Here is a 15084-nt window from a genome sequence, read left to right on the forward strand (position 1 = left end):
TGAACCAAAAATACATTATAGAAAAGATTATAAACCAAGTGGATTTGTAATTAATAATGTAACATTAAATATTAATATCCATGATAATGAAACTACTGTAAGATCTATTCTTGATATGGATATTAGTAAACATAATGTTGGTGAAGATTTAGTTTTTGATGGTGTTGGATTAAAAATTAATGAAATAAGTATTAATAATAAAAAATTAGTTGAAGGAGAAGAATATACATATGATAATGAATTCTTAACTATTTTTTCAAAATTTGTTCCAAAATCCAAATTTGCTTTTTCATCAGAAGTTGTTATACATCCAGAAACAAATTATGCTCTTACTGGTTTATATAAATCAAAAAATATTATTGTTTCTCAATGTGAAGCTACTGGATTCCGTCGTATTACCTTCTTTATTGATAGACCAGATATGATGGCTAAATATGATGTTACTGTAACTGCTGATAAACAAAAATATCCCGTTTTGTTAAGTAATGGTGATAAAGTAAATGAATTCGATATACCAGGTGGTCGTCATGGAGCTAGATTTAATGACCCTCATTTAAAACCATGCTATTTATTTGCAGTTGTAGCTGGTGATCTAAAACATTTAAGTGCTACTTACACTACTAAATATACTAAAAAGAAAATTGAATTATATGTATTTAGTGAAGAAAAATATGTATCTAAATTACAATGGGCTTTAGAATGTCTTAAAAAATCTATGGCATTTGATGAAGATTATTTTGGATTAGAATATGACTTGTCTCGTTTAAATTTAGTTGCTGTTTCTGACTTTAATGTTGGTGCTATGGAAAATAAAGGATTAAATATATTTAATGCTAATTCTTTATTAGCATCTAAAAAAAATTCAATTGACTTTTCATATGCAAGAATTTTAACTGTTGTAGGACATGAATATTTTCACAACTACACAGGAAATAGAGTTACACTTAGAGATTGGTTTCAATTAACCTTAAAAGAAGGTTTAACTGTACATAGAGAAAATCTATTTTCTGAAGAAATGACTAAAACTGTAACTACTCGTTTGTCTCATGTAGATTTATTAAGAAGTGTTCAATTTTTAGAGGATTCATCACCATTATCACATCCAATAAGACCAGAATCTTATGTAAGTATGGAAAATTTCTATACTACTACAGTCTATGATAAAGGTAGTGAAGTTATGAGAATGTATCTTACTATATTAGGTGAAGAATATTATAAAAAAGGTTTTGATATATATATTAAGAAAAATGATGGAAATACAGCAACCTGTGAAGATTTTAATGATGCTATGGAACAAGCATATAAAATGAAAAAAGCAGATAATTCAGCAAACTTAAACCAATATTTATTATGGTTCTCACAAAGTGGTACTCCACATGTCAGCTTTAAATATAATTATGATTCTGAAAAGAAACAATATAGTATACATGTGAATCAATATACTAAACCAGATGAAAACCAAAAAGAAAAGAAACCTTTGTTCATTCCTATAAGTGTTGGCTTAATTAATCCACAAACTGGTAAAGAAATGATATCACAAACTACCTTAGAATTAACAAAAGAAAATGATACATTTGTATTTAATAATATAAATGTAAAACCTATACCATCCTTATTTAGAGGTTTTAGTGCACCAGTATATATTGAAGATAACTTAACAGATGAAGAACGTATTTTATTATTGAAATATGATACTGATGCTTTTGTTCGTTATAACTCATGTACCAATATATATATGAAACAAATATTAATGAATTATAATGAATTCTTAAAAGCTAAAAATGAAAATTTACAAAACTTTAATCTTACACCAGTAAATACACAATTTATAGATGCTATAAAATATTTATTAGAAGACCCACATGCTGATGCTGGATTTAAATCATATATTGTATCTTTACCACAAGATAGATATATAATCAACTTTGTAAGTAATTTAGATACAGATGTATTAGCAGATACTAAAGAATATATATATAAACAGATTGGAGATAAATTAAATGATGTATATTATAAAATGTTTAAAAGCTTAGAAGCTAAAGCTGATGATTTAACTTATTTTAATGATGAATCACATGTAGATTTTGATCAAATGAATATGAGAACATTAAGAAATACATTATTATCATTATTAAGTAAAGCTCAATATCCAAATATATTAAATGAAATTTTAGAACATTCCAAATCCCCATATCCATCCAACTGGTTAACTAGTTTATCTGTTTCAGCTTATTTCGATAAATATTTTGAACTTTATGATAAAACTTATCAATTATCAAAAGATGATGAATTATTGTTACAAGAATGGTTGAAGACTGTATCCAGATCTGATAGAAAAGATATATATGAAATCCTTAAAAAATTAGAAAATGAAGTTTTGAAAGACAGTAAGAATCCAAATGATATTAGAGCAGTATATCTTCCATTTACAAACAATTTAAGAAGATTCCATGATATCTCAGGAAAAGGTTATAAATTAATAGCTGAAGTTATTACAAAAACTGATAAATTTAATCCTATGGTTGCAACACAATTATGTGAACCATTCAAATTATGGAATAAATTAGATACAAAAAGACAAGAATTAATGCTTAAAGAAATGAATACAATGTTACAAGAACCAAATATATCTAATAACTTAAAGGAATATTTGTTAAGATTAACAAATAAATTATAAACAAAACAAAAAAAATTAAATAAATAAAGGAAATTTTTAAATTCTATACACTATTATAATGATTAACATATATATATATATAATATATATATATTATAATATTTTTTTATTTATATTAATATAAAAATTCACCTTTTATTTTATACAATTAATATAAATTTTTTTTTTTTATTATTTTATTATTTACAATGTATTTGTGAATCCATTCTTATTGTGTGCGTACCTTTCAAAAAATGTTTCCTTTTTTTCATATATGAAGAAATTTTTTTTTTTTTTTTTTTTTTTTTTTTTTTTGAACCTTCAATGTTGATTTAGAGAAAAAACTTATTATTTTTGTTTAATAGAATTAATAAATAGAAATAAATTATGTGGATACATAAAAAGATTATATTAGCAAGTGCAATAAAAAAAAAAAAGGAATTATATATACGTCTTTACATTGTATGCATAAAAATAAATTATAGTAAAATAAAAATAGGATTCAACCATTATAGAAATTATAAAAAATATGATAATGTGAACATAATATTAAATTATTTATATTATTATTATGTTCTTTGAAATTACAAAATATATCTTTTTTTTTATTTTTATTTTTTTATGTTTGTTTGTATTGTTTCGTATTTTATGTTGAAGGAAAATATTTATATATATGTTAATTTTTATATAGCAAAACATAATTCTTAATTAAGGCAATAAGGTCTTTTATTTGTTAAGGTGTTATGTTTTTCCTTTTATATTATTCTTACAAAGAAAAAAGAACAAATAATTAAATAAATCTATAATTATAAGAGATATATAGAATAAGGAACAAATGAAATATTATATATATATAATATGTCGTATTTTTTTGTTGCTTTATTTTCTAATAACTATTTATTATTGTTTCTTATTATAATTATAACTCAAGATCTATTTCATATTTAATATATATATATTTTTAATTATGAAGAAATTTTTATTGTTACAATTTTATATATTCAACAAAAATGTATATTTTTTATATCTTTTATTTTATTTGATTTATTTATTATTATTCTTTTTTTTATATAAAATTTTATATATAAATATGCACACATAAGAAGGAATTATAATTAATGTATATAATTAGTTATATGTAAATAATATATATATTAATATAATAATATACTTAAAACATTTTACTATATAAAATAAAATAATGATTAAATATATATATATAATATAATATATACCATTCATATTTATATTATGAATATATTATTAATATAATAAATATATACATATAATTATGTATTATTATAATAATCATTAAAAAAATCTTAATGCTCCAAATGTATAAAAAAAAATATATATAAAGAAATTAATTTCATATTAAAAATAATAATAACATATATATTATATATATTATATATACATGATATATATTCTAATATATCTATACATATATTATATATATATATATTATAAAGGTTATAAATATTTATATATATATTATAATATTAATAAATACCATATAATAAAATATTATAAATACAATAAATAAATAAATATATATATATAATATATGTATACATTAAATAATCATTTATTTTTCTCTTAATATATATAAGAGTAATATAAATAGAAGGAATATTAAATAAACATATATATAATATATATATTATATATGTAGTATTATATATGATAGAGTATATATTATATATATAAAGAAAAAATAGCAATAGAAAAAAAAAAAGCAAAAAAAAAAAAAATTATAAAAATATAGTGAAAAAAAAAAATAAGAATAAAATAATATTATATATAATAAAACATATATAATAATGACCACATATTATTTATTTTGTGGAAATTAATTTAAAAAAAAAGTTGAAGTATTTTTTTATTTTAGATATGATTAACCTAATATAATGTAGTGTAATTAATATAAAATAATATTATTTATAATAAATATATAAAAGTAAATTTTATATTTCATAAATATTTAATATTTATATATACATGTATATATATATATTATTTTTATTTACACTTTTGTTATATTATAATAAAAATAATATATATTTATTTATTTTGTTTTTTTTGGTGAATTAAAAAATATAAATATATATAATATATATATATATAATTATAATAATTTTATAGGGATGGAAAAAAAAAATTAATAGATTATATAAACAAATAAAAAGAACAAAATAAATTAAAAGATATATAGAAGAGAAAAAAAAAAAAAAAAAAAAAAAAAAAAAAAAAAAAAATAATGAAAGAATAGAATAGAATATATAAAATAAAGAATACCTTTTTAAGATATAAAAAATGAAAGAAGATTTATATCTTTTTTAATTTTTTTCTTTTTTTATATATATATTATATATATCATTTGAAAGGAATAATGAAATTATGTACATAAGAATAATATACTTTTTTTTTTAATATCATATTTTTAATGATATATAAATTTATAAGTATATTTTTACATAATCATTTATGTAATGTACATAACGTGAAGACTTTTGAGTTCAATATATAATATTAGAATATCATATAAAAAAATATATTTTTTTTTTTCTAAATATAAATATTTGATTTATGTATATTTAGTTATTATTATTATTATTATTTTTTAATTTATTATTATATATATATATATATATATATATTTTTATCATTTAATAAATTATTTAAGTTTTTATTAGTTACCCGTCATTTTTTATAATTTTAATTTTTCTTATTAATACCGAGCAAAATGACAAAGGTTGCTGCTGAAAAAGAAGAACCAGGAGTTGTTTATAAAGTGGCTGGTTCATTAGTTATTGCTGAAAATATGAGTGGAACTCGTATGTACGAGTTAGCTAAAGTAGGATGGAATAAACTAGTTGGAGAAATTATTAGATTAGAAGGGAATTATGCATATATACAAGTTTATGAAGATACTTCAGGTTTATCAGTTGGAGATCCTGTTATAAAAACAGGTAATGCTTTATCAGTTGAACTAGGTCCTGGTATTTTAGATAATATTTATGATGGTATTCAAAGACCATTAGAAAGAATAGCAAATGTATGTGGTGATGTATATATATATAAAGGTATTGATATGACATCTTTAGATCATGATAAGCAATGGCAATTTTATGCTGATAAGAAATTAAAATTAAATGATATTGTTACTGGTGGTGATATTTTTGGATTTGTTGATGAAAATAAATTATTTAAAGAACATAAAATTATGGCTCCACCAAATGCTAAAGGAAGACTTACGTATATAGCTCCAGATGGATCATATACATTAAAAGATAAAATATTTGAATTAGAATATCAAGGAAAAAAATATACATATGGTTTATCTCATTTATGGCCAGTTCGTGATCCTAGACCTGTATTAGAAAAAGTAACAGGTGATACATTATTATTAACAGGACAAAGAGTTTTAGATTCTTTATTTCCAACAGTTCAAGGTGGTACATGTGCTATTCCTGGTGCTTTTGGTTGTGGAAAAACTTGTGTTTCTCAAGCCTTATCAAAATATTCTAATAGTGAAGTTATTATATATGTAGGTTGTGGTGAAAGAGGTAATGAAATGGCTGAAATTTTATCAGACTTTCCTGAACTAACTACTAAAGTAGATAATGAAGATGTAGGTATTATGCAAAGAACTTGTTTAGTTGCTAATACTTCTAATATGCCTGTCGCTGCAAGAGAAGCTAGTATATATACTGGAATTACTTTATGTGAATATTTCCGTGATATGGGTTATAATGCTACTATGATGGCTGATAGTACAAGTAGATGGGCAGAAGCCTTAAGAGAAATCTCAGGACGTTTAGCTGAAATGCCTGCAGATAGTGGATATCCAGCTTATTTAGGTGCTAGATTAGCATCTTTTTATGAACGTGCAGGAAAAGTCAAATGTATTGGTTCTCCATCTCGTATAGGATCTATTACAATTGTTGGTGCTGTTTCTCCACCAGGTGGTGATTTCTCTGATCCTGTTACTACAGCAACCATGTCTATTGTTCAAGCATTTTGGGGATTAGATAAAAAGCTAGCTCAAAGAAAACATTTCCCTTCTGTTAATTGGTCTACATCCTTTTCAAAGTATGTCAGACAATTAGAACAATACTTTGATAATTTTGATCAAGATTTTTTATCCTTAAGACAAAAAATTAGTGATATATTACAACAAGAAAGTGACCTGAATGATATTGTTCAACTAGTAGGAAAAGATTCATTATCAGAAGACCAAAAAGTTGTTATGGAAGTAGCCAAAATTATTAGAGAAGATTTCCTTCAACAAAATGCATTTAGCGATTATGATTATATGTGCCCATTACAAAAAACTGTTGGAATGATGAAAATTATTTGCCACTTCTATGCTCAATGTTTAAGAACATTACAAGAATATGACTCAAGAGAAAGGAAAATCGGATGGGGATCTATATATAATACATTAAGACCAACTATAAATAAAATTACACATATGAAATTTGAAAACCCAAAAAATTCAGATGAATACTTCAAAAAGTATTTTAAGGCACTTGAAGAAGAAATAACAGTAGGTTTAAGAAACTTGATGGAAAAATGATTGTAACAAAAAATATAAAATAAAAGTGATTTATTTATTAGTTGAATAATTAAAGTTATTAATACTTATTTGTATATGATATGTCATATAACAAAATAAAATTTATATGTATATATATTAATACTTAATGAACAATTTAAAAAATAATTTGAATATTTATATTAGCACAAATATGAATAAGAAAAATAACATTATGATCTTCTTTTTTTTTTTTTACAATACATTTTTTAAAATATATTAATATATACAAGTATATAATAATTTGATATAATCGATACTTAAAGATAACATTATTTTTTTTATAGCAATATTTTTAATTTAATTTTTTATTTTACATTTTTAATTATTATATATACATATATATATGTGTATATTTATTTTATTTTTTTATTTGTTTTTTTTATAAAAGTGTACAAAATTTTATACACATAATAAAGTGAACAGTGAATATAGATATATATATATTTTTACATATATATGATATTTTAATTATATTTATTATTATTATATTATTATTTTATTTATTTATTTATTTTTTTTTTTTTTTTTTTTTTTTTTTTTTTTTTTTTGTTTATTATAAGAATGCAATAAAAAAAACAATCTATAAATATATATATATATATATATATTTATTTATTTATTTATATTAGAAATAGAAACATTTTATATTTTTACCTTTTTATAAACACATATAAATTATTTTAGCCATAAATATAAATTTTATAAAAATATATATATATATATATATATATATATATATATATATATATATACATATTTATATGCATATATTATCTTATTAGTATTATTCTTACTATTTTTGTTTCTTTTTAAAATTTTAATTGGTGTAATCATTTGGTTTTTTTATTTGTCTTTTTCTCTAATGTTATATAAAAGTATAATAATATCTAGTATTTTCATTTGTTTATCATACTAAGGTAATATTATTGAAAAAAAATTTCATTCTACAAATCGAAAATGTGTAGTATGTAACATTAGAACATCATAAATTATTTTTCCATTATATGTAATATAATGTAATTTTTTTTTTTTTCATTTATAAGTTTTTAAAGAAATATTCATAAATATATTTATATATTTATAATCATATATTTATAAAATATGAAGGAAAAAAAATGCAAGTAGATCAAATTATTAAAAGAGGTTTTTCTGAAGGAAAAAAAAAAAAAAAAAAAAAAAAATACACATGTATGCATGTTTCATATTAAATAATATAAAAAATTAAGAGAATATAAATTATAAAAAAAGAAAAAAGAAAATATATATATTAAAAGAGAATTTTTTTTTTTTTTTTTTTTTCATATAATAGATAGGTATTGATATTAAATAAAATAAAAATTACGTATGCTTATATATATTCACATTGTTCTTAATTGCAACCTTTCATAGATTATATATATATAAAAAAAAAAAATGTCATAGTTAAAAATAATAAGCCATATTTATGGTCCATAAAATATAGAGTTATATATAAACATACATATATACATATATATATATATATATATATATTTATTTATATTTATATTTAATATAATTTTAAAAATAAAATATTTATTTATTTAATATGGAAGTAATATTCCTTAGTTCGTTCACATTTATAATATTTTCTATATTATTGATACTTATAGTACCTTGTTATTGCTTTATAATAAAAGATAGTAATATAATGAATGATAGGTGGCAATATGAAAATAAGGAGAATACAAATAAGATAAGGCCATATAGAAAAAAACTTAAACATAATGTTAGTTTAAATAAAGATATAAAAGGAGATGAACATATTATGTCATCATATGAAAATGAGAAATATATAAAAAAGTTATTAGAAGATTATGAAAAATATAAAATTACAACATATAGTTCAGAAAATACTTTTTTTTTCCCAGGACAAGGCGAACAATATTTGTCTATGGGATTAGATACATATAATAATTATAAAGAATGTAAAGAATTATATAATAGTGCAAGTAAAATATTAGGATATAATTTAATGGATTTGATAAAAAATGGACCGATAGAAAAATTAAAAAATTCAGAAATAGCACAACCATCTATATATACAGTATCTATGGCTTCATTAGAAAAATTAAAAATTGAAAATAATGATGCTTATATGAAATTAAATTTATGTATGGGTTATTCATTAGGAGAATATTCAGCTTTAACATGTGCAAATTCTTTATCATTTGAAGAAGGTGTATATATAACAAAAGAACGAGGTAAAGCAATGCAATATTGTTCTACATTATATAATATGACAACTATTGCAATTGTAGGATTAACATTAGATAATATAAAGAAACTAATACAAGAAGTTAACAACAAAATGAATGATGATATCTTTATTGTTAGTTATATGACAGATAGAAAATTTGGTTTATGTGGAAAACCAGATACTATGGACTATCTTAATACATTAGCTAAAGAAAAATATAAAGCCATATTTACAAAAAAATTAGAAATAGCTGGTGCTTTCCATTCTTTTTATATGTTCCCAGCAAAAGAAGCATTAAAAAATGTTTTAAAACAAATAACATTTAAAAAGTTATCCGTACCTGTTATATCTAATGTGGATGGAAATGCATATGATGATCCAGTTATTATTAAAGATCTTTTAATTCTTCAGTTAACTAGCCCAATAAAAATTAATACATGCTTACAAAATGTTTTAAAACATGGATATAAATCAGGATATGAATTGGGTCCAGGTACTATAAATACAAATTTGTTAAGAGACTTATCAAAAAATACAAAAAGGGCAATCCCATATATATGATACAAACAAAATAATAAATATTAAATTAATACATACATATATATATTATAGTTATTTTTTATATATAGTTCATATTTATAATTAACAAAAAAAAAAATTGAAAAAATTTTATAAATTCACAATAAAAAGTATATATTATATTTTTAAAGGTTTAGTTAAATCATATTTATACGTATTAAAGATTTTTTTTTTTTTTTTTTTTTTTTTTTTTTTATGTACTAAAAAATGAAAAATAAGAGTAACTTTATAACACAAAAAAAAAAGAAAATATTTAAATAAATAAGTAAATATATATATATATATATATTTATATATTTAGCTTATTAAAAATCCTTGCTTTTCATAATATTTTTATTCGAGAACATTCTGTGTATATTTGTATTACATATATTTTCTTCTATATTTCTAAGATGAGTACACTTACTATTGTCATAATGGTTTGACTTGGTAATATTAAATTTACTATTATTTATATGTTTGATTGTATGTTCATTATTTATATTTGCTTTTTTTGGTGCCTTTTCTTTGATCTTATTTAGAAACTCCTGCACAGAATATATAGAATTTTTTTCCATATTCATTTGTAATTTGCAATTTTTTTTTTTCTCATTTAATATATTATCAAATTTAAAATTATTAACAATATTTAAAAGAACATCTTTTCTACTATATGAGAAATCTTCCTTTTTAATATTATTTGTTTTATTACTATATTGGTCATCATTTTTTATTCTTTCTTCTTTGTTATGTGTATAATCATAATTTTTATTATCATTAATAATATTATTATTATTATTTATATCACCATTATTTTTGTTTGTTCTCATTTCATATGGGCAATAATTCTCATTTTTATATCTATTAAATATTTCATTTAAACGGTCATGCATAATATTAAAATTTTTTTTTTTCTTTATATATAATTGGTCTCTTTGTTTTATTGTATTATTATTACTTAAAGGTTTATTTTTATCAACAGTTGCAATATTATGTCTTTTTATTGCTATGGTGCCATTTTGATCTTGATATGTATTATTAATATGTCTCAATTTAAATAATTGTTCGTATACATTTTTTTTTTTATCATCCTTTTCTTGTTTTTCCTTTTCTTTATTTTCATAATCTTTTATATTTTTATTATATTCCTTTTGTAATAATTCTTCATCAATATATTCTTTTTCTTTATTATATTCATAAATAATATTTTCTTTATCTTTATATTCAACATCTAAACCTTCCCCCTTCTGATTTTTTTTTTTTTTTTCCACCTCCATATTTAAATGGTTATTCAATGTTTTAATATTATTATTATAATGAGAATCAACATTATGAATTCCATAATTTTTATTTTTTATTCCATTTTTATAATTTTTTTGTTGGGAACTTGGAAACATATTTGAATTGCTTATATAATTATTATTTTTGTTACTAGAATTATTATAATTTCCATTATATTTTAATTTATTTTGCATACTTAGTAATTGTTTTATTTTATTTACACTTTCCTTTATTTTCTTTTGTTCTTCTTGTTCATAATATAATTTTTTATCTTCATGTTCTATATAATTTTTATTTTGTTCAGATGAAAGTTTATATTTTATGTAATTATCTTTTATATTATCACCTTTAGGAAGATTATTTGTATTATAATTATTATTTGAAGACGAATGACCTGATGATACTGTGTAAGAAATATTTTTTATTTTATTATTATTATTATTATTATTTATTTTTAATATTTTTCTTTTTATTAACCATTTTTTTACATTATATTGTATTAAAGCAATACATTTTAAAAACCATACCAAGGTTGTATTATATGTGTATATAATTTTACGATTATTTACTAAACTATTAATATGTACTTTTATACTTTGTTTTTTTTTTTCTGTTTTGTCTTGTATATATATTTGTATATTACTTGTTGTTTTATTAGATAGATCTTCATAAATAATATCCCATTTATTATCTTCAATTTTTTGTTTTCTTTCGATTTTTTCTTCTTCAGGTATTTCTAATGATGAATGAAAATCATAATAACTATAATTACTATGATAATTATTACTATTCTTTTTGGTTGTGCTGCTTTTTATTTTATCATGTATGTATGATATATTTGCTTCACTTCCTTCAAATAAATTTTCATTTTTGTGAATCATATTCTTTTTTTCATCATATTTTAAATTAAAACTACTATATTTTTTCCGATCCAATTTTAAATTTTCATAACTCCAATGTGTTGTTTTTGTATGAATAGGAGTACTCATTATTTTATTTAAAAATGTGGTCACTTTTTTCTTTCTAATTTTTAATATACATTTTTGAACTTCATTAATACTAGACATGGCAGTTTCAATAAATTTCTTTTTATTATTGTCATCTGTAGAGGTAACATCACTTAATATTTTTTTTTCTTTATCATTTTTCATAATATTTGAAAACAATTTTGTAGAATCCTTTAAAGATTTATCGGGTAATATTTTTTCTGTATGATTTTGTATGAATATATTTTTTTTATTCTCTTCATTTTTCTCACTATCATAATGAGCATCCGTTTTACAGTTCACATGATCATCTTTTTCAATAATATCAGTACTTAAAATAATATTATCAATATCATTTTTATTTGTTTTTTTTTCTTTTATAGTATCAATATCTTTGTTATTTATACAAACATTATTTTGTTTATTATTCACACTATTTTTATATTCATTAGATGTAATATCATCATTTGTATTTTCCATATTATTTTGTTCCTTAGATATATTATCAGAATATAAAACCCTTTCCATCGAATCGTATGTAGTATTATATATATCTTTATTATATGTTTCCTTCAATTTAATCATTTCTTTTTTTATTTTTTTAATTTCCTTTTTCAATCTTTTAACTTGATTTTTTTGCTTCTCATTTTTTTCAATCTTATCAATATGATTATTATTGAAATTTATATTTTTTTGATCGTCTTCAATTTGTTTATTCACAATAATATGATCCTTATTTGATATTATAGGTTCGTAATATATATTATTATTTTGATTATCCTTTATGCTATGTACATATATATTTTTTTTTTTGTTTTCATCTTTTACATTATTATCAATACCTTTCGTTTCTTCTTCATTATATATAATGTGTTTGTAATCTTTTGTATCCTTCAATTCATTTATATTTATATTATTTACATTGTTCATTTTATTTATTTCTTGTAACACATCTTTGTTAGATATATCATTGACATTATCATCATTTTTGTTGTTATTTAACAAATAATTATTTTCACACTCTTTCTCTGTTTCATTGAATAAAGTATCATATTCACCATATAATAAAACATTTTTCTCGATATATTCAATAACTTGATATAATTTAAAATATTCCTTTTGATCATGTAGTCTTATTAAAGTATTATCCTCGAAAAATTCGTTGCTAACCCAATTAAAAATAGTATAGCTATTAAAAGGTCCTTGTTCTTTGTTATCATCATCTATATAAACCCAATATAATGTCCTTTTTGTATTTAATAAATTATCGAATATAGTACTTATATGTTTATTTTGTGATAACAAATTATCATCATTGGAATTTATAAGATTATTTGATTTTATAAGATTATTTGATTTTATATCATCATTTGTTTTTATATCATCATTTGTTTTTATATCATCACTTGATTTTATATCATCACTTGTTTTTATATTATCACTTGTTTTTATATCATCAAATAATATTTTTTTGTTCATATTTTTGATACTATCTATTTCACTTTTCCATGAAAAGTCATTTTTTAAAAATTCCTCAGACTGAATTTTTTTTAATAAATGATTATATACAATAGCATTTTTTAAATATAATTTTATTTTCCCTTTTATATTATCATTATCAAAACTTATTGAATTTTCATTGTCATAATATTTTTTATCTTTAATGTGTAATTCGTTTCTATGAAGAACTTCTATTTTATCATTTTTCAGATTCTTTCTTAAAATATATAAGGTAAGAATTTCCTAACAAAAAAAAAAAAAAAAAAAAGAAATAGATTGATAAATGGAATGATATAATATGATATTATGAAATATACCCATCGAATAAAATGTGAGAATTATATAATTGTATATATATGGACGTATCATACATATAATAATAAATTTAAACATACAATATGAATGAATGAATAAATAAATATTATATATATATGTAATATATTTTTTTTATTATTATTTATTTCTTTTAAAATCCTTACATTATTTTCTAATAAATTGAATATATGAGTAATGTTCATTTCATATGACATCATACATACTTCCTTATCTCCCATTTTTACACACATATACCAAGGCGTTTCATAAAAGTTTTCTTTTGAATTGTTGTCCTCTAAATGATCTTCCACTTTGATATTTAAACAATAAACAATATTATCATTTTCATTGTCTTCCTCTTCATTATTATATATTCTCTTGTTATTTGTTATAAATTCTATTTCAATACTATGAATATATAAGTTGATATCCATTTTGGTTATTTATTTATTAATATACATATATAAATAAACTTGTATATTTGTGAACTATAAAAAAGAATGTATCATATTAATTACAAAAAAAAAAAAAAAAGAAAAAAAAAAAAAAAAATTAAAATAAATATAATATGTAAATGTTATGAATATAATTACTGTTAAACATGAAGTGAATACACACCTAATAAATATAACAAATAGTTGTGTATTTATATATTAAAACAAGTTTAAGAAAAAATAAATATATTAAAACAAACTAATAAATAAATATATATTATATATGTGTATATTGTTGTGTAATATATACAAGAAATAATATTTAATTAATTATTTTTTTTTTTTTTTTTTTTTTTTTTTTTTTAAGCACATATTCTTCCCATTTCCGGTTCATTTCCATATATTTTTTAATGCAATATAAAAAAAAAAAAAAAAAAAAAAAATTTAAAGAAATATATATATTAAATAATTTCCTTATTTTTAAATAGTGATATACCACTGTATAATATAAATAATAATTTTCTCTTTTTTTA

The 15084-nt window shown here is 19.6% G+C and overlaps 4 protein-coding genes across 4 annotated transcripts in view; 3 read left to right on the plus strand and 1 right to left on the minus strand.

Moving 5' to 3' along the window:
* The window catches only part of PADL01_1310700 (M1-family alanyl aminopeptidase), a gene marked incomplete at both ends in the record, with an annotated part of 3243 nt that extends 566 nt beyond the window's left edge, over positions 1–2677 (plus strand). Inside the window, one exon of the mRNA XM_028683637.1 lies at positions 1–2677. This exon is cut by the window's left edge and continues 566 nt beyond it. Coding sequence (XP_028539795.1) covers positions 1–2677 — 2677 coding nt within the window.
* A 2725-nt stretch (positions 2678–5402) lies between these two features.
* On the plus strand, positions 5403–7238 carry PADL01_1310800 (vacuolar ATP synthase subunit a; the record flags this gene model as incomplete). Its single annotated transcript, XM_028683638.1, has 1 exon — positions 5403–7238. The coding sequence occupies one exon, from the start codon at positions 5403–5405 to the stop codon at positions 7236–7238; it is 1836 nt and encodes a 611-aa protein (XP_028539796.1).
* Positions 7239–8826: 1588 nt separating this feature from the next.
* PADL01_1310900 (malonyl CoA-acyl carrier protein transacylase precursor) lies at positions 8827–10038 on the plus strand (the record flags this gene model as incomplete). Its single annotated transcript, XM_028683639.1, has 1 exon — positions 8827–10038. One exon carries the CDS (start codon positions 8827–8829, stop codon positions 10036–10038), a length of 1212 nt encoding a protein of 403 aa, XP_028539797.1.
* Positions 10039–10361: 323 nt separating this feature from the next.
* Positions 10362–14551, minus strand: PADL01_1311000 (conserved Plasmodium protein, unknown function; the record flags this gene model as incomplete). Its single annotated transcript, XM_028683640.1, has 2 exons — positions 10362–14045; positions 14282–14551. The coding sequence occupies 2 exons, from the start codon at positions 14549–14551 to the stop codon at positions 10362–10364; spliced, it is 3954 nt and encodes a 1317-aa protein (XP_028539798.1).
* Positions 14552–15084: the final 533 nt, after the last annotated feature.

Source organism: Plasmodium sp. gorilla clade G2 (assembly GCF_900097015.1).
Source record: "Plasmodium sp. gorilla clade G2 genome assembly, chromosome: 13".
NCBI classification, from domain to species: Eukaryota; Apicomplexa; class Aconoidasida; order Haemosporida; family Plasmodiidae; genus Plasmodium; species Plasmodium adleri (nom. inval.).